The sequence below is a fragment of the Gracilinanus agilis genome, chromosome 1 (assembly GCF_016433145.1).
Source record: "Gracilinanus agilis isolate LMUSP501 chromosome 1, AgileGrace, whole genome shotgun sequence".
NCBI lineage: Eukaryota > Metazoa > Chordata > Mammalia > Didelphimorphia > Didelphidae > Gracilinanus > Gracilinanus agilis.
In genome coordinates this window covers 702,572,260-702,594,362 of record NC_058130.1, presented here as the reverse complement: position 1 = coordinate 702,594,362, position 22,103 = coordinate 702,572,260, and the positions used below count along the sequence as shown (strand labels likewise).

Below are 22,103 nucleotides of genomic sequence, written 5' to 3'. Positions count from 1 at the left end.
CTGGGTACCTTTTCTTTCTCCTGGTAACATAAAGATATTGAGGGAATACACAGGGTATCCAAAGGTAGCTTTTGCCACCAGACCATCTCTTTTTTTTTCAGATTACACATTGTTTTGGAAGTTATCCATTATTTTAATTCATTATCATAGTTCTTTATTTGTTAGAGATTACAGCCCACTCATACCTAGCATGTGCCTTGCCTTGTCTTTGGCATCTTTATTCCTGTTACTGTGTACAACCTTCTCCTGATTCTGCTCACTTCATGTAAGTCTTTCCGGGTTGTTTTTTTTTTTTTATGACCATCCTGTTTGTCATTTCTCTACAGTAGTATTCCATTACAATCATATACCTTTGTGATAATCAGCTTCAGTTTTTCAGAAGCTGTGTAGTTTCCATTCATGTGGTCATTGAGTCACTAACATGCCAGAGGATACTATGATATTGGCGTTAAAAGAAAGACCCTCATTTCAGGGAAAAACTTGGAATCCTTGAAATTGTTGGGCCCACCTCCTCCTGCTGAATTATGGGCCCAACTTGTCCATTTGCATTCTCTGTCTCTCTCTGTCTCTTTCTGTCTCTCTCTCTCATACATTCACACACATGTGTGTAGTTAAAAGTGAATGTGTGGAAAAACATAACCAACTCAATTTTGTTCTGTTTTAACCATTTTGCCATATGCGACCCTTCATAAATGGCAAAACCAGCTACAGCAGTGGTGCCCTTCAGTGTCTCCTTTTCCCTACTTATCTGTATAAAAAGACTTAGTTGCTGAAGGTGGAGGGTTCCAGAGTCCTTTCTTGACTGGCCTGGCAGGTGGTTGTCTTTTTTTTTTTAAACCCTTAACTTTCGGTGTATTGTCTCATAGGTGGAAGAGTGGTAAGGGTGGGCAATGGGGGTCAAGTGACTTGCCCAGGGTCACACAGCTGGGAAGTGGCTGAGGCCGGATTTGAACCTAGGACCTCCCGTCTCTAGGCCTGACTCTCAATCCACTGAGCTACCCAGCTGCCCCCAGTTGTCTTTGATTTAGTGGAACTAGCTATACTAAGCAAATAAATCCCTTATCTCCTGTAATAAACGGTATTTTCTTTGAACAAATATGCTATTTTTCTTTGTATGACCACTTGCATTTAATAGTCATTTTTCTTTATTTGATGTCAAGGATAAATTTCTCTTGCTAAATTATGAATAACACATTCCCCATCAACTGCTGGTGGAGAATGATACACTGAGAATAATGAAACTGGTTTTTGATTTGCACTGGGTTATTTGGCATGACCTAGTCAAATTGATAAGTAAATTCATTAGAGAATTCATGGATATTTATTCCAAAGGACAGACTCTAGGTTGTATGTCATAGTCTAGACCAGTGATGAGCAAACCATGGCCTGCCGGCCAGATGCGGCCCCCTGAAATGTTTTATCAGGCCACACGACATTATTGCTAATCTGATGAATACAATGAGTAGGATATAATACAATGAAACTTCGAAAGAGTTGCCTTAGAAACAAACTGACAGATAAGCATTTCCTTTCCTTTGGCCCCCTCTTTAAAAAGTTTGTCCATCACTGGTCTAGACTGTAGGCATTCTTCATCCACCCTCCTGACTTTGCCTGTGTGGATGGTTAGGATAGACTCCTTTGAGTAGTTCCAGATCTTGCCTAGGAGGCTCGGCAGTGTAGTAGGGCTTGATACAACCAGTATGGTATCATCTGCGAACAGGAGCATCTAGAGAATCTCACCAAGTATTGGGAATCCTTCTTTAGCTTGGACTCTGCACCAGAATTCCTCTGGGACTGTAATGAATGAACATCTGGTAAGCAGACGTCTCCTTGTTTTATGACTTGGCTAATGGCAATGATTATTTTTGTCAAACAAGGTCATATCTGTTATATCTTTCATGAAATCTGACATAATTTTGATCTATATACAGATGACCTTGTTGGAAGGAGCCCTTGAGACTGCAAATCCAGGGCTTCTTGTAATCAGTAAGCAAAATAAATACAATGAGGTCTTTCAGTCAGTTGCATGATGGCAAAGATATGGTTTATGATGAAAAATGCTTGTGAAAAATTGACTGTTCCCAACAGTATCAACATTTGTGATGCCCTTGATGCCTAACCACATGATCATCATAAATTTTTTATTTAGATAGACAAGAAAGCAAATGCTTTAATGCCCTCCTCCTTTTTCCCAATGAGTCCAGTTACTCTTGGGGGTTCATTGAAAATAATGGAAGAGGATCATTAGTCAGATTTCCCTTTTCACATTATTTCCTATATTTAGCAGTTGTTGCCCTGTAAATAAATGATTTTGCAATGAACTAACCATACCCAGGAGAGAAATAGGCCATCTGTATAAAAAGTAGGAATCCGATAAAGTTACTCTTTGTGGCCAGAAAATGTATGAGGTCAGATAGGAATAAGATGGGGTGCTCTTCAGGTCTGTCTTGAATTGGATCCTCACTTGCTAGCCAAGATTGCAGAAGTTTCACAGTCAGATTGTCTAGTTGGAGAAAGAAATTGGTAAAGGGAAAGGGTAGTACTTCTCTAAATATCCTCCTCCAGGAGTCTCTGCAAAGGTTGAAGCACTACAAATAGCTTTCTGCCAGCTCTCTGGGCAACAAAAGTCCTCTTGGCTCAGACCAGCTGAGCTTGGGAGAAGAGAGGATATTAGCATTTGTGTTATCCTCTAGCTTAAGAACCCAAAATAGCTGAGGAGGGAGGTAGGAATCAGCTTAAATTCTCAACCTTTCATCAAGGCCCACAAACCCTTCCTATTAGAAAGGGAGAGAGCAGCTAGATGGCTCAGTGGATTCAGATCCAGGCCTAGAGATGGGAGGTCCTGGGTTCAAACTTGACCTTTTTAGCTGTGAGACCCTGGGCAAGTCACGTAACCCCATTGCTTAGCCCTTACTGCCCTTCTGTCTTGGAATCAATGTTGATTCCAAGACAGAAGGTAAAGGTTTGGAAAATTTTTTAAATTAAAAGGCCTAGCTGTATGACCCCAGGCAAGTCACTTAACCCCCATTGCCTACCCTTACCACTCTTCTGCCTAGTAGCCAATACACAGAAATCAAGGGTTTAAAAAAAATTAAAAGGGAAGGGAGTTGTCTCTGAAGCATATTTCAGTTTTCTAGATCCCTCGCGTGCTGTGGCAGTGATTGGCAGAATAGGGTGGTGAGAATGGGATCAGCTAGCCTATCCTTCTTATTTCTACTTAAGATATAGAAATCTGTCATCTGTAAAAACTAGGGGATCACCGAGAAAATGTTGCATATGGGCTAAGCTGAGCAGTCTTAGAAATAGGAAGAAAATTCCCCAACAGTTTAGAGATAAGAGACAAGATGCTAAAGTTGTAGTAAATTGCATTAGTGAACAAAAAACAGTTAAAGAATCCTAAGGAGTTTTTTGCTGTTAACTCCCTTGACCAAAGCTAAGGAAAATGACCTTGAGGCTTGCTTCTTAAGGGAGAACAAAAGAGCCTTTATTCTAAGGAGTTACACAGCTCTTCCCTTGGAGTCTGACCTCCATTGGGATAGGAGGTGGGAAATATTAAAGGGGGAAAGGTTCTAGTTTACCAGTAAAGCTATGTGTGCATGTGTATTTTCTAGCAAGCAATGTCAGCATTTAGGTTCAGGCCAGAGGACTGTCATTTGCAAAATTTTAAATGTAGACACATCCTTATACAGGATTAACGAAAAGATAGAGGTAGAGGCCAGACGTTATGGAAAGCATTGCAGACAGACAGGTTCTCTTGGCCTTGGCAGCATATGGAGTTGGTGATGACCTCTCAGGTGCCTTTTTTTTTTTCAGTATTAATAAGGACTGAGATTTTTCCCCCCAGAACCTTTAATATTTTTCCTGTCCTTTATATAATTTGCAAATCAATCTCCCAACATAGATCACTTAGGAATGATACTCCCAAATCACTGATAAACTATTGCCTATAGGTTTAAATATAATTACCAAAAAGTTTTATGGGGCTGTTTGGTGTTCATCATGATACTAATAGCCAGCATTTATATTGTACTTTAAGTTTTGCAAAGTTTTCTAGTTTTATGTATATATGTGTATACATATCTATCTACCTGTCTATCTCTCTCTCTATGTATATATCTCATCTCATCTGATCCTCACAACAACTATATAAGTTTGGTACTATTATTCACTTTTTAAATATAGGGTAGCCAAGACCAAGGGGAATAAAGTGCTTTGTTCAGAGTCACATGGCTACGTATCTGAGGCAGGATTTGGACTCAGGTCCTCCTGACTCCAAGTCTGGCACTCATCTGCTGTGTCCCCTATAAGTGTGAACTGAATTTGCAAAGGCAAGCAGGCAGCTAGGGGTGGAATGGACCCTGAAACCAGCCCAGCAGAATGTGCCCTTTCAGAATTCCGTTTGGGAGGGGCCCACAGCAAGAGGAGTTTGGAGGAGAATTCTGAAGGTCCCCAACTGTCACTTCTCTCCTGACTGGATAAGGAGCTAGGAGGGTTCTTCCTTTAGTTGGGAGGTTGAGCTTGTGGGGTGAATTCTGAGTGAACTGGGTTCCCCTGTGCTTTTATATGTGTTTTTATGCTATTGGGAGACCACGAATACCAAGAGAGAAGACATTGACCAGGAATTCTCCCATTTGGCCAAAGAGTCTGAACCTCCTGAGTACAAGTAGCTTCACCCCTCAAGATGGAGTCAGGTGATGGTCTTCCCCTCAGCCCCAAGATCAGTCACCTCCCCTCTCAATGTAACTGTTCCAGACTCTAAGTATCAACTATCAGGGGTTTAATAAAGGATAAATCAAATTCAGGGTACAGGGGGAAAAGTTCACTGAGTTTATTCCCTCATAGGTCTTCCCTGGGTGGGGGTGAGTGAATAGCTGATCTGGTCCATTGAAAGCTAACAAGGGGAAATCTAGATACCCACCCATCTACCATCAATACTCACCCACATACACCTATCTACTTTGCCACATTCAGAGCCTTTCTGATTCTTCTCTCAAAGAATTTGAGACATATGGACATGGTTTCTGTTAGTCTGCAAGTCTTTTGGTCTTGTTTCATTCCTTGTTCTAGAAAACAAGTTCTTTTTGCCTTCCATACCTAGTCCCACCTTTCCATTAAAGTCGCTGAGCAACTTTGTTGTGTGTTGAATTTTTTGGAGGGTTTTATCAGGTTCTTATTATTTCTCTTTGTCCTCTGCCACAAATCTTGGAGCAGAAGTTTATAATTATTTTCATGGTCTCTTTACAAATACTTATCACAAACCCAATAATGCAAGATGATAAAATGGCTCTTGTTTGGGGGCACACAATAAAAGCAACTCTTCTCACACCTTTCTTAAGATCATAGATTTGTGACTAAAAAAGACCTTAGACACCAACAAGTCCACAAGACTCATATAGATAAGGAAACTGAAGTTGACAGAGTGACTTAGCATTGACTAGTCCAGAGTCACACAGCGTGTGCCATCCTGTGAGCCATCTTTCCATTTAGCTACAATTTCCTTCTGTCTTCTATATTTGTTTATAACAAGATCAGGATTAATATATTGCATTTTCTTTACTACAGGACCATTCCACCATTGACCAATGCACAAGAGTCTGTTTTAGAGTGCCAATAGCTAAGTTAATGGGCATGCACATTTTTTACTGTCTGATTCTTAGCTCCCTCTGCTTTGCACATAGTATGCACATGATATATAAGTCTGTTGAGTCAGGGTATGATTTGCCTCTCCCCCCTACCAGGGACACAGCCCAGACTCGAGCCCTGTTTGAGAAGCACCGGCCTACACATGTCATCCATTTGGCAGCCATGGTGGGTGGCCTCTTCCGGAACATCAAGTATAATCTGGACTTCTGGGTAAGGAAGGCTCCTGTCTGTGGAGCCTGGAGATGAGAAAAACCCAACAAGGTGATTCCTTCTCCTCTCAGTTCACTTCTTTCTCCCCCAGTTTCTTGAGGTACTATCCTGAAACTTCTCAGAAGGAAGACTATTCATTGGTAGGATTCATTCCTGTGTAGAATTACTCAAGCATTAAGCCCTTCCTAAGGACTAACTGTATGCTCAGGGTTCCTGGAGGCTGGGAGGAAGAATATGGCACAGCCAAAGATTTAGGGACTCCCTGCAGAGTTTTAGGCAGGCTGGTATCTTTTAAAAGAGTTTATGCTTTCTACCGTGTGTGTGCATACATACAAATGATTGAAGACTAACATGGAGGGTGCAATTCCATTCAGCCAATATTTCTTAGGCACCTACTGTGTGCAGAACACTTTAATAAAGCTATTAGGATTATAAGTTTGGACTTAGAAGGGTCCTTAGACATCTAGTTCAACCCTTCATTGTGTAGGCGAGGAAACTGAATCCCCTCGAGTCTTCAGTATGGTGACCTGGTACTTTTGAAGGCTCTAACAACTGAGGGAAAGCTTGAGTGCATGTGGCCTCTAGGGCATCTGCTTCCACCTGACTTCTTCCAGGCCTATTTCAAGAGCTCTCTAGGCATTCTAGGGTCATTGTGAGCAAGTGCTTTGTACACATTAAAGTGCTGTGGAAATGGGAGATACAAGTATAGAATCAGACCCCTATAGAGACCCTTTAACCCAGAGGTTCTTGACCTTTTTCACATTGTGGACCTTTTTTGGCAGTCTGGCGAAGCCTATGGATCCCCTTCTCAAAATAATGTTGGTTTTTAAAATTATATATATATATTTTTCAGTTAGCAAAAATCTACCTTCTTACCCCCAAGTTCTTCTCCCCTCAAATGAGAATGAAGGAAAAGCCAAGTACCTGTTACAAACGTGAATAATCAGGCAAAATAAACTTGCACACTGGCCTTATCCCAAAAGTAGCTATATCTCAATCTGCCCTCAGAGTCCTCCACCTCCCTGTCAGGAACTGGGTTTCATGTTTCATCACCAGTTATCTGGAATTGTGGCTGGCCATTAAGCTAATCAGAGCCATGTTGTTGTCATTTTCATTGTTCTCCTAGTTCAGGATGTTTTTAAATGCCTAAAATAAAATTCAGAGGATTACAAAGTAAGCCAATTAAATGGAAATATAGTTAGACACACGCATATGTATACATGGTTATACAGTCATATATAGGGATAGATAGATAGATAGATAGATAGATAGATAGATAGATAGATAGATAGATAGATAGATAGATAGATAAAGACAGACAGTGAGACAGAGATAGATAGACAGACAGACAGACAGATAGTCAGATGTTATGGCCCACGCAATCAGGCCCAGGCAGGGTTCTTGACCACGATGGCAACTTGGTGTGAAAGAAATGGGGAGACAAAGGAAAGGGTTGAGCAGAGTGCTGGAGCTGATGTTCTAGCTTGAGGTATTTATTAGGAAAAGTCATTCCACATCAATACATGATGGATGTGGGTCCGTGACAGGCGAGGGGAAGCTCATACAAAGGAGTACTTTCAGGATACAAAGTCCGGATTAGACATAAGTTTGCCCCAAATCTTTATTATAGGTAGAGCTTATAAATTCATGGCTATGTGACTAGAGATAAGGAGGATGGGGAGGGAGAAGAGACCTAACAGCCAGTCTAGGAGATATGATGAGGTGCCCTGAGTCTGAGAGATATTGACCATCTGTGGAAGTTTCTAACTTGGAAGGTCCTTATTGCTGTTAAAGATGCTTGATATGCTAAATCCAAGGATGTTTGAAATGCTAACTAGGAAACTTAATTTAATGCCACTGTAAACACTTTTAGAAGAGGCAGAAGGTCAATCGTTTATATAGCCAGTACCGCAAAGGATGGACTTTGGATTTGGATTTGGATGGAATTTGGATTGCCCCACCAATTCTTTCTTACAGGTAGAAGGTCAGGACTCATGAGGTTTCTGATATTGTCACAACAAGAAAATGCTTTTGCAATAATATCTTGTTTTTTTTACTAAATCCTTGCTTTGGCTATATGATCCAGTGTGGCAACATCATTTTTCTCATGTTATTTTGTTCCTAGTAATCCCTTCAGCAGAGAGATAGATATATAGACAGACAAATAGAAAGAGAGATATAGACAGATAGAAAGATAGAGCGAGAGAGACAGAGACAGAGAGAGACAGAGATAGTTATAGATAGGGAGAGATAGATGTCTAGAAGACAGACAGGTAGATAGATAGAGTGAGAGAGAGAGATAGACCGATAGAGAGATAGATAGATTGAGAGATAGACAGATTGAGAGAGATAGACAGATTGAGAGAGATAGACAAACACAGAGAGACAGACAGAGAGATAGAGATAGATAATCTGAAAAAGAGATAGGCAGAAATAGAGAGATAAGAGATATAATTGAACCACAATAAGAAACATTGATCTGTTCAACTTCTTCATTTTACTGAAGAAGAATCTCAGGCCCAAGGAAAGTGACAGAACTAACCTAAGATCTTGGCCTCCCAATATTCTTTTGCTACCCCTCTGATAAAGGCTTAGACTAGAATTTGAGCTCTGAATTGAACTCTGGAAATAGAAATCAGTCATCTTTACCTTTCTCTTTTCAGTTCAGAATACCTTTCTGCTTAAAGACTGGTCCCCCTCAGCAGATCACACTCATCACTCCAAGTTCTAGGGTGTATTTGTGCAGGGGAATTTTACAAGTGAATCATAGGTTTTCAGTTAAAAATCATAGAATGTTAGAGCTGGGAGGGAGCTTAGAATGAAGACTCTCAAGACTGGGAGGAGCCTTAGGGGTCACTTGATCTAATTTCATCATTTACAGAGAGGGAAACCAAGGCCCAGAGAGGAAAAAGGACATTTTCAGTCACTTAGTAAGTTAGAGAGAAAACCAAAATTAGAACTCAGATCTTCTTATATCCAGCCCTGAGTTCTCTCCTGAGTTTTCCTGCTTCTCCTAGCAGGGCATTGTGTTTGGGTCTAGAATTTAGTGTATCCCTTTAGCATGTATTGACTGAGGGCCTTATGTGGTAGTAGTAGGGGAAGAAATACTTTCTAAGACCCCATCTAGCTTGAAATTGCATGACTTGAGTCCCAAATTAGAAGTTGATTGTGGGTGAGAAGGGACCTTTGGTAGGATCTTCAGCCAAACTCCTCCAGGCAGTATAGCTGGGAGTATGGTGTTCCAGGCCCTGCAAGTGGTTAAGAAATGTTACTCTGCCTGTCATGGTTGGTGAGGCTAAGTCTGGCCCTCATATATCCCTTAGTTTCTCCTTAGAATATAATGAAAGAGCACTGAATTTAGAGCCAGATTCAAATCCAGCCGTCCTACTGATTGTCATTGTGTTCTTGGGTAATCTCTTCCCCTCACCAGGATTATGTCCAGTTATATGTCATTGTAGTCAAAAAGACTTGAATGAAATGGATGAATATCCACAAAATTGAAAAATACCCAAATTAACAGAAAAAGAAATAGATGATTTAAACAGCCCCCTCCCTTGGCCTCAGTTTCTTCCTTGGGTTCTTCTTTGAGACCATATGATCTCTGAGGTCCTTTCCAACTCTAAAGAGAAAACTCCAGTCTTTCCCTCCCACCATCACAGAATCATAGAAAACTCAAGAGTTGGAAGGAACCTCAGAGATCATCTAGTCCAGCCAGGCCCTTCTCCACAGAGAAGGTAGGAGGATAGTTTGGCATTATACTGAAACGATGCTCTTGGTTCCCCCTGCCTGGGCTTCATTCTCCCCTTTAGTATCTTCTTATTCTTCTTTCTTCTCCCTTGCTCTTAGCAGCCTGGGTGGTTAACAGCTTCCATTCAAGGGGCTTTCCTTAGGGGGAAGGGCATTATCTGGGGGCTTCTAATGGGGGAGACATGGCCCTGCCCTCATTCTGAGGAAAGAAAATATAAATGCCTTGAGGGCAAGAGTTGTTTCATTTTTGTCTTTTTCTTTCCAGCACCTAACCCAGAACCTTGCACATAGTAGTTATTATTTAGTTGTTTCAGTCATGTCCAACTTCAGGTCCCATTTGGAATTTTCTTGGCAAAGATACTAGAATGGTTTGCCATTTCCTTCTTCAGATCATTTCATATATGAGGAAACTGAGGCAAACAGGGTTAAGTGGCTTGTCCAAGGTCACCAGCTGATAAATGTCTGAGGCCAGATTTGAACTCAGGAAGATGAGCTTTCCTGACTCCAGGCCCTGCACTCTATCCACTACCTGCCCCTTGCACATTGTAGGCACTTTGTCGCATTGAATTGAAACAACTTTCCTCCCTAAACCAAGGGAGAGTGCAGTCTCAGATTCGGAAGGAACCTTCAAAATAACCTTGGGATTAGATCAAATGGATTTGGGCTCAGCATGAAAAAATACTTGGGTTAGGTATAGGGTTGGCTGTCAGAGCTAACTGCAACAGGAACAGTTTGTCCAGCAAAAAGCAAGGATGCCCTTTCTCCTGAAGGTATTTGGGCAAAGAGGCTATAAGGGGAGTTTCCTATATAGGGAGAAAAGTTAGACTGGATGGTTTAAGAGGTGAAGACCTCTAAGTCAGGAGGTGGTCTAAACCTGATGGACCAGAGTAGCCAAGGAAGGCATTGGAGGGCATCTTTGTGATCTTGAGCAAATCCTTCCCCCTCTTCGGGACTATGCCCAGTTATATGCCAACAGAATTAAAATGTTAAATAAAATGGATGAATGTTCACAAAAACTAAGAACACCTGGATGAACAAAAAAAGAAATAAAGATTTTAAACAACTCTTAATTGTGCCCCAGTATCTTCCTTGGTTTCTTTTGTGAGAAGCCAGCCTACATGAATGCATGGAGGCAGGAGAGGGCAGAAGAGATGAGGGAACCTCAGTTGGTGTCTGGAACACAAAGCATGAAAGAAGTAGTAAGAGGCAAGATTAGGGAGATAACAGGCACCCACATGATGGCACCCATAAAGGCAAGGAGTTTGAATTTCATCCTCAAGCCAATAAGGGAGCCATTGAAAGTTTTGGGGCAGGGAAGTGACACAGTCAAATCTATATTTTAAAATTATTTGGGTAAGGGCAGCTATATGATTCAGGGTATAGAGAGGCAGGCCTGGAGATAGGCAGTCCTGCATTCAAATGTGGCCCCAGGACTTCCTAGCTATGTGACCCTGGGCAAGTCACTTAACCCCACCTTGCCTTACTGCTCTTCTGTCTTGGAGACCATGCTTAGTATCATTTTTTTTTAAAACCCTTAACTTCTGTGTATTGGCTCCTAGGTGGAAGAGTGGTAAGGGTGGGCAATGGGAGTCAAGTGACTTGCCCAGGGTCACACAGCTGGGAAGTATCTGAGGCTGGTTTGAACCTAGGACCTCCCGTCTCTAGGCCTGGCTCTCAATCCACTGAGCTACCCAGCTGCCCCTTACTATCAATTTTAAGACAGAAAGTAAGGGTTTAAAATTTGGGTAGGGGGTACCCTGTGAAGGATAGGTTAGAGGAATAGGGACCAGATGCAGGAGAACCAGTTAAAAATCTTAAAATAATCCAGGTAAGGTAATGGGCTTGTAGACTACACTGAAGAGTGGTGATAGGGAGCATGGAGAATAGAGGACAAATGAGAGATTTTTTTTTCCAGGCTAATTGAAAAGGAATTGGCAATAGATTGGATGGGGTAGCAGGGGATTAAGGAGGAAAGTGAGATCACAGATGACTGTTGCAGAGTGGGGAAGTCAGGTTCTGTCCCTCATCTCCCCAGAGGAAGAACATTCAGATCAATGACAACGTCCTGCACTCAGCCTATGAGATGGGCACCCGGAAAGTGATCTCCTGCCTTTCCACCTGCATCTTTCCTGACAAGACCACATACCCCATTGACGAGACCATGGTAAGGGCCCCTGCCCCTGCCCCCCTGAAGGAGGGAGGGGAGAGGGCAGGGCAGAAGGGGCAAGTGGAGATGTGGGGCCCTTAGGTCCCTCCATTTGAGTCTCAAGGATCTCTTTTTCTTTTCTCTCCCCTTTCCTACTGCTACACTCAGATTCACAATGGACCCCCACACGACAGCAACTTCGGCTACTCCTATGCTAAGCGCATGATCGACGTGCAAAACAGGTCTGGGGTGTCAGGGAGGCAGCAGTGCCAAGAGCCCCAGCCCTTTCTGGTCACCCACACCTTCCAAACCTCACAGGCCCCACTCTCCAGCCCCTCACTTGCATTTATTAAGCACTTATTGTATTAAACACTGGGGATACAAAAACAATAATATAATTTGTAGAATAAGAGCTAGCATTTATGTGGCTTTTCCTATGTGCTGGGCACTAACTTAAGCACTTTACACATATTTTATTTCAGAAATGAAGTAAACCCTTCTTTCATTAAAATCATTCTATTGGGAGAGAGACAACACATACAGTTAAAATCAGCCAGTCAGCAAGCATTTAAGTGCCCGCTATGTGTGGGACACATTGCTTCATGCCAGGAATACAAAGGAAAACTAAAACCAATCCCTACCCTAAAGGAATTTGTGTTCTAATTTGGGAGACAACACGTACATCAAGAAAGACCCATGCAGCAAAAGTATTAAAGGAAGGTCACCTTTGCATGGAAGGCACTAGTATATGGAGGGATACAGAAAGGCTTCCTGCAGATGGTGGCACTTTAACTGAGTCTGGAAGCAAGCCAGAGACTCTAAGCATCCTAGATGAAAGGGACAGCATGCTAAGCATGGGGGACAACCATTGCAAAGGTTTGGAGATGGGACTGAAGTGATATATATGAAGAATGGCGAGAAGGCTTGATGGCCGGCCAGAGTGTGGAAGGGAGTATGTGTAAAAAGGCTGGAAAGGAGATGAACAGGAGTAGGGGGTGAAGAGCTTGATTTTTCAAAGAAGTTTTTATTGTCTTTTTTTTTTTATATCACCATACTTTTCCTTTGATTTCTCTTCCCTTCCCAGAGAGCTATCCTAGATAACATATTTTTTTTTTTAAACCCTTGTACTTCGGTGCATTGTCTCATAGGTGGAAGATTGGTAAGGGTGGGCAATGGGGGTCAAGTGACTTGCCCAGGGTCACACAGCTGGGAAGTGGCTGAGGCTGGATTTGAACCTAGGACCTCCTGTCTCTAGGCCTGACTCTCACTCCACTGAGCTACCCAGCTGCCCAACATATTATTTTTAAAGGGAAAAAAAATTTTTAAAGGGGGGGGGTGGAAATGAGCATAAATAACCTATACATCAAAAAAGTCTGAAAATATATACAGTGTCTAAGACTTGTGGTCCATTCACCTCTGCAGAGGAGTCAAGTAGGGATATCTTCTCATATTTTTTTTCAAGGCATGATTATTCTTTATAATTGTACATCATTCACTTTTGATCATGTGGGTGTCTGTGTGTGAATGTGTGGTTCTTTTGTTTATATTGTTGTCATTTGTATATATTGTTTTTTTTTGGCTTTGAGGTTCACGTGAATCTTTCTACATTTCTCTATATTCATTACATTTGTAATTTCTTACAGTACAGTAATGTTACATTCATGTACCATAATTTGTTTAGCTGTTCCCCAATCAGGGTGCATTTTCTTTCTTTCCAGTGTTTTGCTATCAGAAAAACTACTGCTATAAGAATTTTGGTGTATATGGAGATTTCTTATTAGCAACCCTCTTTGGGTTATGAGCCTAGTAGTGGAATCTCTGGTAAACGGGTATAGTCATTTTATTTGCATTATTCCAAATTGCTTTCTTAAATGGTTATACTTATCCACAACTCCTCCAATAATGCACCAGTGTGCCTGCGTTCCTGCAATTCTTCCAACATTGATTATACACAAGTAACAAGTTTTAAATGTTAGACAGATGAGTTTATATTTGATCCAAAGGTAATGGAGAGCCTCTGGAGTTTATTAAGTATGTGTGTGTGTTGGGGGGAGGAGAAGAAATGACATGTGTCATACCTATAAGCTTCTAGAATGCACAGACTTTCTTTTGTCCCTTTTTATAACCCCTCAGCTTAGCATAGTTCCTGGCACATATTGTTGTCTTTTATTTGTCTTGTCTGACTCTTTGTGACTCCACTTGGGATTTTCTTACAGAAATACTGGTGTGATTTGCTGTTTCCTTCATTTCATTTTATAGATGAAGAAACTGAGGCAAATGGAACTAAGCGACTTGCCCATAGTCACACAGCTAATAAGTGTTTGAGGCCATATTTGAACTTAGGAAAGTCTTTCTGACTCCAGATTTGGCATTCTATCCACTGCCCAGAATCACAGAATATGAGATGGCCAGGATTTTAAATAAGTTTTTATTGTCTTTTTTTTATATCACCATACTTTTCCTTTGGTTTCTCTTCCCCTCCCAATTCTGGACATTCTGTCAGTCCTAACACAACCTAAGACTACATGAGCTTTTGGGGCTCCCATATCACTCTGTTACTCCACTGAACCCCAGATATCTTTCAGACACTTCTTTCTACTCATATCTCCCCCATGTCATGTTTATGAAATTGATTTACAAAACCAAGTATAGGACTTTACACCTTTCCCTATGAAATTTCTGTTTGGCCCATCATTCTGACTTATAGAGATGCTTTTTGGGTTTAGTCATCCCAGAGAGCTAAGTTACCTCAGTTTTGTGTCATCAATGAATTTGGCAAGCCACATTATCTATGCCTTTATCCAGGTTATTGAACAAGGACAGATCCATGGATCAAGTAGAGACGGCCTTACATACTGACTTTGTGCAATAACTAATCCAAATAGTTCTGAATTCACTTAATTGCATTTTGTCCCTCATATCTCTCTGTGTTCTCCAAAAGAACAATATAAGGGTTTTTTTTTTTTTGTTTGTTTGTTTTTTAAAACCCTTACTTTCCATCTTAGAGTCAATACTGTGTATTGGCTCCAAGGCAGAAGAGTGGTAAGGGTAGGCAATGGGGGTTATGTGACTTGCCCAGGGTCACACAGCTAGAAAGTGTCTGAGGCCAGATTTGAGCCTAGAACCTCCCGTCTCTAGGCCTGGCTCTCAATCCACTGAGCTACCCAGCGGCCCCCAGAACAATATAAGTTTTAAAGTTTTAAAAACTGCCAAAATCCAGACAACTTACATCTAATGCATTCCTCTGATCTCCTAATCTAGTAACCCTGCCCCCTCCCCCCCGCCCCAGTCTCTAGGCCTGACTCTCAATCCACTGAGCTACCCAGCTGCCCCCTAATCACTTGTTTTTAATGGAGTCATGCTCTTTATGATCATTTCCTTTTCTAGATGTCCCATCTCTCTAATGACATATTCTAGAATTTTTAAAAATAGTTTGCAGATTTCACTCTTTTTTTGAAAAGCAGGACATTCTCTTTTCTCTAGTTCTTTGGCATTTATCTTCTTCAGAATCTTTTAGAGAGGACTGGCAGTTACTCAGCAACCACATCTATCACTTCTTTTAGTAGGATATAGTTAATCTGGTCCCAGTGACTTGCATTCATTGAAGGTAACTAGATGCTCTTTTAACATCTTATTAGCTCTATTAGTTTCTTATTAGCTATTTTTGTTCTGTCTTGTCATGTCTCAAGATACTCTCTTGGATGGAAAATAAGGAAAATAGGAGCAGTCTTGTTCTGAATAATTTCATCTGAGCAGCAGTCTTAATTCTTTGAATCTTCTCCCCCACCCCCAATATAGTTTTAAAAAACCAACAAACTCTTTTTCCTTCTCTTTGTCATTCCTTTCCATTATTCTCTTTCTTAGCTTTTGCATTTCTGACACTTTCGGAATCATTCCAAAGTTTTGTATGTACTTTTTCTTTTTCTTTTTTTTAAATCATTAACTTCTGTCTTAGTATTAATTCTAAACAACTAGGGCTAGGCAAAGGGATTAAGTTACTTGCCCAGGGTCAAACAATTACATTTGTATTCATTTTATTTCCTTTCCTTGAGTTCGTTTCCTATGTTTTTTAGAAGTGTAAATGTGTGACTGGGTTCCCTGTGCATTCACATTTCTTTAGACAGTTCCTCCATCCTCATCAGAGTTGTTTTATCTCAATTACTGGATTGATTATTATTGTTATAGGATTTCAATTATAGATTTCAATTTATCTCCTCATCCCTCTTAGGTCTGTAGTTCATGAGAACCTCCTTAGCTGGGCTGGTCCTCTGCTGACAAGTCTGTCCATGGGCCTATCCATGTCTGGCTTGAAAAGGACCCACAGGAGTCCTTGCTACCATGGCAAAGATTCCGAGAAGACAGAACGCTCACTGAACTATGACAAAGCAGCTGAGAAGCCTTGGCAGAGTGGCCAAATTTTGTCATTTCTACCTTCCTAACACCTCTTGTTCATTCATTCCCTTCTCTCTCCTCATGCAGTCCCCATCCTAGAGCAGGCGCCTCTCCTGTGTCACTGGAATGAGTACAACAACCTTCTAATTGACCTCCCTACCTCATATTTCTTTCTACTCTGATCCATCCTCCACTCAGCTACCAAAGTGGTTTTTCCTATAGCAGAAGTCTAATCATTTCCCTTCCTTACTCAAAAACTAGTGGTTCCTCCCTGTTACCAGGATCAGATATAAAATCCTTTGTTTCACATTTAAAACTTTTAAAATAAACTTTCTCACTTTTCCAGCCTTAAAAAAAAAATTTCCATCTTAGAATCAATACTGTGTATCGGTTTCAAGGCAGAAGTGCAGTTAGGGTGCCCCCTTTTCTAGCCTTATATTTTCCTGCCCTCCACCCATTCCATCTATGATTCAGCAGAACTAGCCTGTTTGCTATTTCTCAATGCCAACTCATGTCCCATCTCTGTGCCTTTTCACTAGCTGTCCCCTATTAATGAATAATATGCCCCCTTCTTAGCTTTTTTGACTTTCTGACTTCCTTCAAGTCTCAGCTCAAGTCCCATCTTATGTATGAGGTCTTTCCTGGGTTTTTTATCCTCCTTTCCCTTCTGCTAGTCCCTTCTCTTTTAAGGTTATCTACCATCTACACTTTGGCACAGTGGATAGAGTTCAGGTCCTGTGGTCACAAAGATTCATCCTCCTGAGTTTAAATCTGTCCTCAGATACTTACTTGCTTGCTGTATGACCCTGGGCAAGTCACTTAACCCTGTTTGCCTCAGTTTCTTCATCTGTCAAATGAGCCAGAGAAGAAAATGGCAAATCACTCTAGTGTCTCTGCCAAGAAAACCCTAAATGAGGTCATGAAGAGTTGGACATGACTGAAATGACTAAATAGCAAAGCCCTCATTTCTGTGTTGTCTTCCCCAATGGAATGTGGGCTCCTTGAGAGCAATGACTGTTGTTGCCTTGTCTCCTCAACACGTGGCTCTGTTCCTGGCCTGTAGTTAGCTCCTAATAGGTGCTTGGTGAGTGACCACTTTGAAGGTCTTGCCTTTCGTTGGCATCAGTATTGAACTAGAAACACAAATATCATCATCATCATCATTGTGTGCCTGGCACAGAGTAGGTGCTTAATGTCGGTTCACTGGTGGATTGATGTGTGTGTTCTCAGCCAAGGCTCTCTAAAATCATTTCAGCCAACATTCATTAAGCATCCAGGTGTGTGTTGGCAAAATAATAGCCCAGCATTTCAATAGCATTTTGCATCATCTCATATGATCCTCTCCTTCACTGGGGTTTATGGGAAGTGGTTAAACTAGGAATGGCACTCAGGGCTCACAGAAGCTGAGCCAGAAATACCTCAGTGTCCAGACCATCTTAACCTGTACACAAAAGGAGACCTTACTCTATGACCATCCCCAGCAAGGGTCATCCAGCCTCTGCAACCAAATCCAGGTGATGTCCACCCTGCCTCAGCTGACCCCAACTGCTCTGGGGGCCTCAAGTTCCTCGTCTGTTAAATGAATCAGATGCCAAGATCCTTCCTAGTTCTCACTTCCTTTGAGAAAAGGAGCACCTCCTCTTGCAGGCAGTGGAGTGCTGGGGCCCTTTGAGTTACCAACAAAAATACTTTTGTAGAGGTCTTTGTGCTCAGTTCTGAACCCACTTCAGCTTGGAAGGAGGCAAGAGACAGAGGACCACCAGGCCTGTGCTTCAGGGCCCTCTCACGCCAGGGGACAGAACACAAGTTAGGATAAGGAGAAGCTCCAAGGCTAGCCGTGTGGTTCATGGAGAAGTCAGAGGAAGGAGAGAGGTCACTGATGAGGGGAACAGTCAGAGGGTTTCCTACAGGAGTGGGCTGATGTGGGCCCTGAAAGATGAATCATAGGTACCCTGGAAGGGGAGCCCCAACCTGTCCCACCCTCACTCCCACCCCAGGGCTTACTTCCAGCAGTATGGCTGCACCTTCACTGCCGTCATCCCCACAAACGTCTTTGGACCCCACGACAACTTCAACATTGAAGATGGCCACGTGCTGCCTGGTCTCATCCACAAAGTCTACCTTGCCAAGCGTGAGTCTGTCTGCGTCTCTGTGCCTGTGTCTATTTGTACCTCTTTGTTCCCTCCATATGTCTCCTCTGTGTGTGTGTGTCTGCATGCTTGCAAGTCTTGTGAATCCTCCTGAGGCATAAAACTTCCTCCTAACACCCGTCTCTAATGCCCACCCCCACTGTGTTAGGCTGAGCCCCAGGACCATCGTTTGGTCCTCAACTCAAGGCTAAAGTTGTGTGTGTGTACACGTACGTACGTGTGTGTGTGTCCCAGCTGCTCCATATCTGACCTCAGGCTAGTTGGATCTCTACTTATTCCATTCTCCTTTCCCTTTTTCCAGGCAATGGCTCAGCTCTGACTGTGTGGGGCACTGGGAAGCCTCGAAGGCAATTCATCTACTCCTTGGTAAGTGCTCATCAGATGCCTGGCTTCTCTGTGGGAAGGAGGTCAAGATTCCTTTCCAGTGCCCAGCAGGCTGCATGCTTGGGCATGCTCTCACACACACACACACACACACACACACACACACACACACACACGCTCACACATGCTCACACACATTCATACACACACACACTCTCCTATATACTCACATTCATACATGCTCACACTCACATACACTACTGTCACTACTCTTAATCCGGCAGGGAGCCTCTCAAAGTTCTGAAAGGGAACCCAGGCCTTTAGTGTTCAGGGACTCATCCAGTCTGCCTGGAGGACTCCAAGTATCCCTGGCCCAGAATCAGTTGCAGGAGGAGGAAGGGACCTGGGCCCAGTATTTAGAAAACTCAGGCCAGTTTGTGAAAAGACACACTCTGCTGGAACAGTGGATGGAAGTTGCAGAGGCAGATTTTGGGTTCAAGGAAAGGAAACACTTTCCAACAGTGCGGTCCTAAAGGAGAATGGCCTGCCTTATGAGCAGGGAGTTGCTTATCCCTGGGAAACCTACAAGAAAGTTCTTGCCCTGGGAGAGACATGCTTTGGTCACTTTGAAGGGCTCTTCTGACTCTGTGAGTTTGTGGTTCTATGAGCTCAGAAACAAGAGAGGCCATGAACTCAGAGAAGGCCAGGCCTGAGATGGGGCAAGGAAGGCTGTCACCAGGCCTGGACAGCCTTTGTCGACCATCTGCTTCTCCACCTCTGATGGAGGTGACGTCTGTCCCCTTGGCTCCAGGCCTCATCTTGATGGGCACAACTGAGCTCCGGAGTCAGAGGGTTTGGATTTCAATCCTCACTCAAGGCCTTTATGACCTTGGGGAAGTCATGGAACTCCCCTGCCCTTCCTTGAGGACCTCAAAGGCCTCTTTCAGCTCTAAATTCGTGATCCTTTACTAATTCCTAGATGGCCTGCTCTCAGGCCCCCTCTGCCTTTCTTGGCCCTTGGCCTTGTTTGACTGAACCACCTGCTGATCCCTCTGTGGTGATGATCCCTTTAGTCTTAGTCCAGGTAGAGTCAGGACCGCCTGCCTAAAGTTCCTCTTTTCCCCGGGCCCAGAGGGGCCATGCATGCCGTCACAGATGACAGCGTCCCCTAACTCTGATCTAACATGCGACTGTAGTCCCCAGTCTGCGGCCGCACGCCCTGACTCTGCCTCCCCCACTGCTTTCAGGACCTGGCCCATCTCTTCCTCTGGGTGCTTCGGGAATACAATGAGGTGGATCCCATCATCCTGTCAGGTACATCACGGCCCCCCACCCCACCGCATCTCATTTTTACTTTGTATCATAAAGGCGAAGGCTGCAGGAACTTGAGGGGGAGGGACATCATGGAAGGTGTTTGGGAGGGTGTGGGCAGGAGCTGGTTCCCCCAGGACAACAGGATTTGGGTCATTGATACGAAGTGGCAGGACCTGGGACTGGACTGATCTAGGACTTTCTTTCAGTGGGTGAAGAGGATGAAGTATCCATCAAGGAGGCTGCTGAGGCCATTGCAGAGGCCATGGGCTTCCAAGGGGAGGTGACCGTATCCTTTCCTGTGTTAAGGTCTGAAGCCAAGCAGGCTCTTAGCTTGGATGATTCGTGACTCTGTAGGCTCCCCCGGTGCAGATAGGCCACTTAGGATGGTTGGAAGAAGCTCTGCAGCCATTCTTATCACTGATGGATAGTGTGACCTTGGGCAAGTCCCTTTCTGGGCCTTAGTTTCCTTCTCTATGACTAGATTGATGCTGAGGTAACCCTCCTACCTCTGATTAAAATTCCTGTAGGAGAGGTAGCTCCCCCCAAGAGCCTTTCTTAGGCTGTGCCTTAGTAAGGATTAACTGACAGTCACCTGAATGCAAGAGCCCCAGGATGTTGGGGAAAGGGTAGAATCTTGAACAAATAATTAGAGAATAACTGGGGAAACTTACGATTCTGATGCCGACTCCATACCCTGGGCTCTAGAGTTCACTACTTCACACTCTCCAATTCTACCCAGGATGCTTCCTCCTCTCTTCTTCCTTCCCAGCTTGACTACTTCCTAGATAATGTTACACAATAAGCAAAGGTCAAAGACAGGGCTAGACCCCCAGTTCTTCAATCTTCTGGTTCCTTTGTTCCTGGGATGCTGGAGAAGATAGGGTTAGGACCCATTGAATACTAAGGGGTTGATCCTTAGTCTCTAGGCCCTGCATCCTGGATTTCTGGGGCCAGCCTGGGTAAAAGGGAACCCTGGAGGCTCCATGGGAATCTAACTGGCCCTTTGAGGTAGGTTAAGAGACTTTGAGTTGGAGGCCTGGAATGAAGGTCTGGAAACTTTTATGGCTTGAAATGAGCAGAAGAGAGGGAGGGAGGGAATGGCTCATGCATTAATCCCTTGACTTCCCAAGTAGCTCCTTTGACCTGCCATGAAACCCTTCAGTTTGGCTTTGACCTTGACCCAGGGCCACTAATAGTTCGACACAACCAAGTCAGATGGACAGTTCAAAAAGACGGCCAGCAACAAGAAGTTGAGGACCTACCTCCCAGACTTCCAGTTTACGCCCTTCAAACAAGGTAAGGGCCTGCTCTACCTTGGGAAAGCTAATTTCCCGACACTCCAGTGGGGCTCCCAGATCCATGTTCATCCAGAAAGGGCTGCTTCTGGAAGGATAGAGTATCCCACCTAGAGGTCGTGGCATCATAGATTTAGGGCCAGAAGGGAACTGTAAGGTTTTTTCCAGAAGCAGCAGCTGAGGCCCAGCAAGGGTAAATGTGTAATCAAAGATCATACAGAAGTAAATGGCAGAATTTACAAGATTTGAGTTCATGCCTCTGATTCCAAACCCAATGTTGTACATTGCCTGGTATGATAGTGCAGTGTAAGACATCACCATTAGGAAGCTTAAATTCTTTGGTCCATCCTGAATAATACAACCTTGAAGGTAGGTGGGGATGGTTTCAAAGGTCAGGGAAGATAGCATGTGAGCCATGTGTGATGTAGAAGGACATTTCAAGGTGTCTGAAAAAGCTAACAGCTTGTGTCTTTGGGGGTATTACTTGAAAAGCCTTTAAAATGTCGTAACCCCCTACACATGGTCTCTTTCCCTCTCACACCATTCAGGTTTCCACATCAAAAATGGGGAATGGTATGGGAAGGGAACTAAAGTCCTGAGATAAGTGGTGGGTATTGTTGTGGGGCAAGGGAGCAGGCCTATCGGCAGAAACAGAACAGGAATCCAGAAGTCCTAGCTCCCAACTTTTTCTTCCCTCCCTTCCTCCCTTCCTCCCTTCCTCCCTTCCTCCCTTCCTCCCTCCCTTCCTCCCTTCCTTCCTTCCTTCCCCCCTCCCTCCCTCCCTCCACCACCTCTCTGTCTCTACCTCTGTCTCTGTCTCTCTTTCTTCCCTTACTTTCTGTATTAATATCAATTTTAGGCCAGAAATGGGGGTTAAGTGAC

General features: G+C 43.3%; 1 protein-coding gene across 3 annotated transcripts in view; it reads left to right on the top strand.

The window, feature by feature from the left end:
- GFUS (GDP-L-fucose synthase) overlaps positions 1-22,103 on the top strand; it is a 32,091-nt gene that overhangs the window by 8,055 nt on the left and 1,933 nt on the right. Inside the window, exons 3-10 of one of the 3 annotated variants that reach the window (XM_044669457.1) lie at positions 5,739-5,853; positions 11,636-11,764; positions 11,915-11,988; positions 18,136-18,269; positions 18,590-18,654; positions 19,860-19,926; positions 20,133-20,212; positions 21,123-21,222. In XM_044669457.1, coding sequence (XP_044525392.1) covers positions 5,739-5,853; positions 11,636-11,764; positions 11,915-11,988; positions 18,136-18,269; positions 18,590-18,654; positions 19,860-19,926; positions 20,133-20,212; positions 21,123-21,222 — 764 coding nt within the window. Of the gene's footprint in view, positions 1-5,738; positions 5,854-11,635; positions 11,765-11,914; positions 11,989-18,135; positions 18,270-18,589; positions 18,655-19,859; positions 19,927-20,132; positions 20,213-21,056; positions 21,223-22,103 lie in introns of those variants that run through there. The other 2 variants (XM_044669459.1, XM_044669467.1) reach the window with 2 other exon arrangements.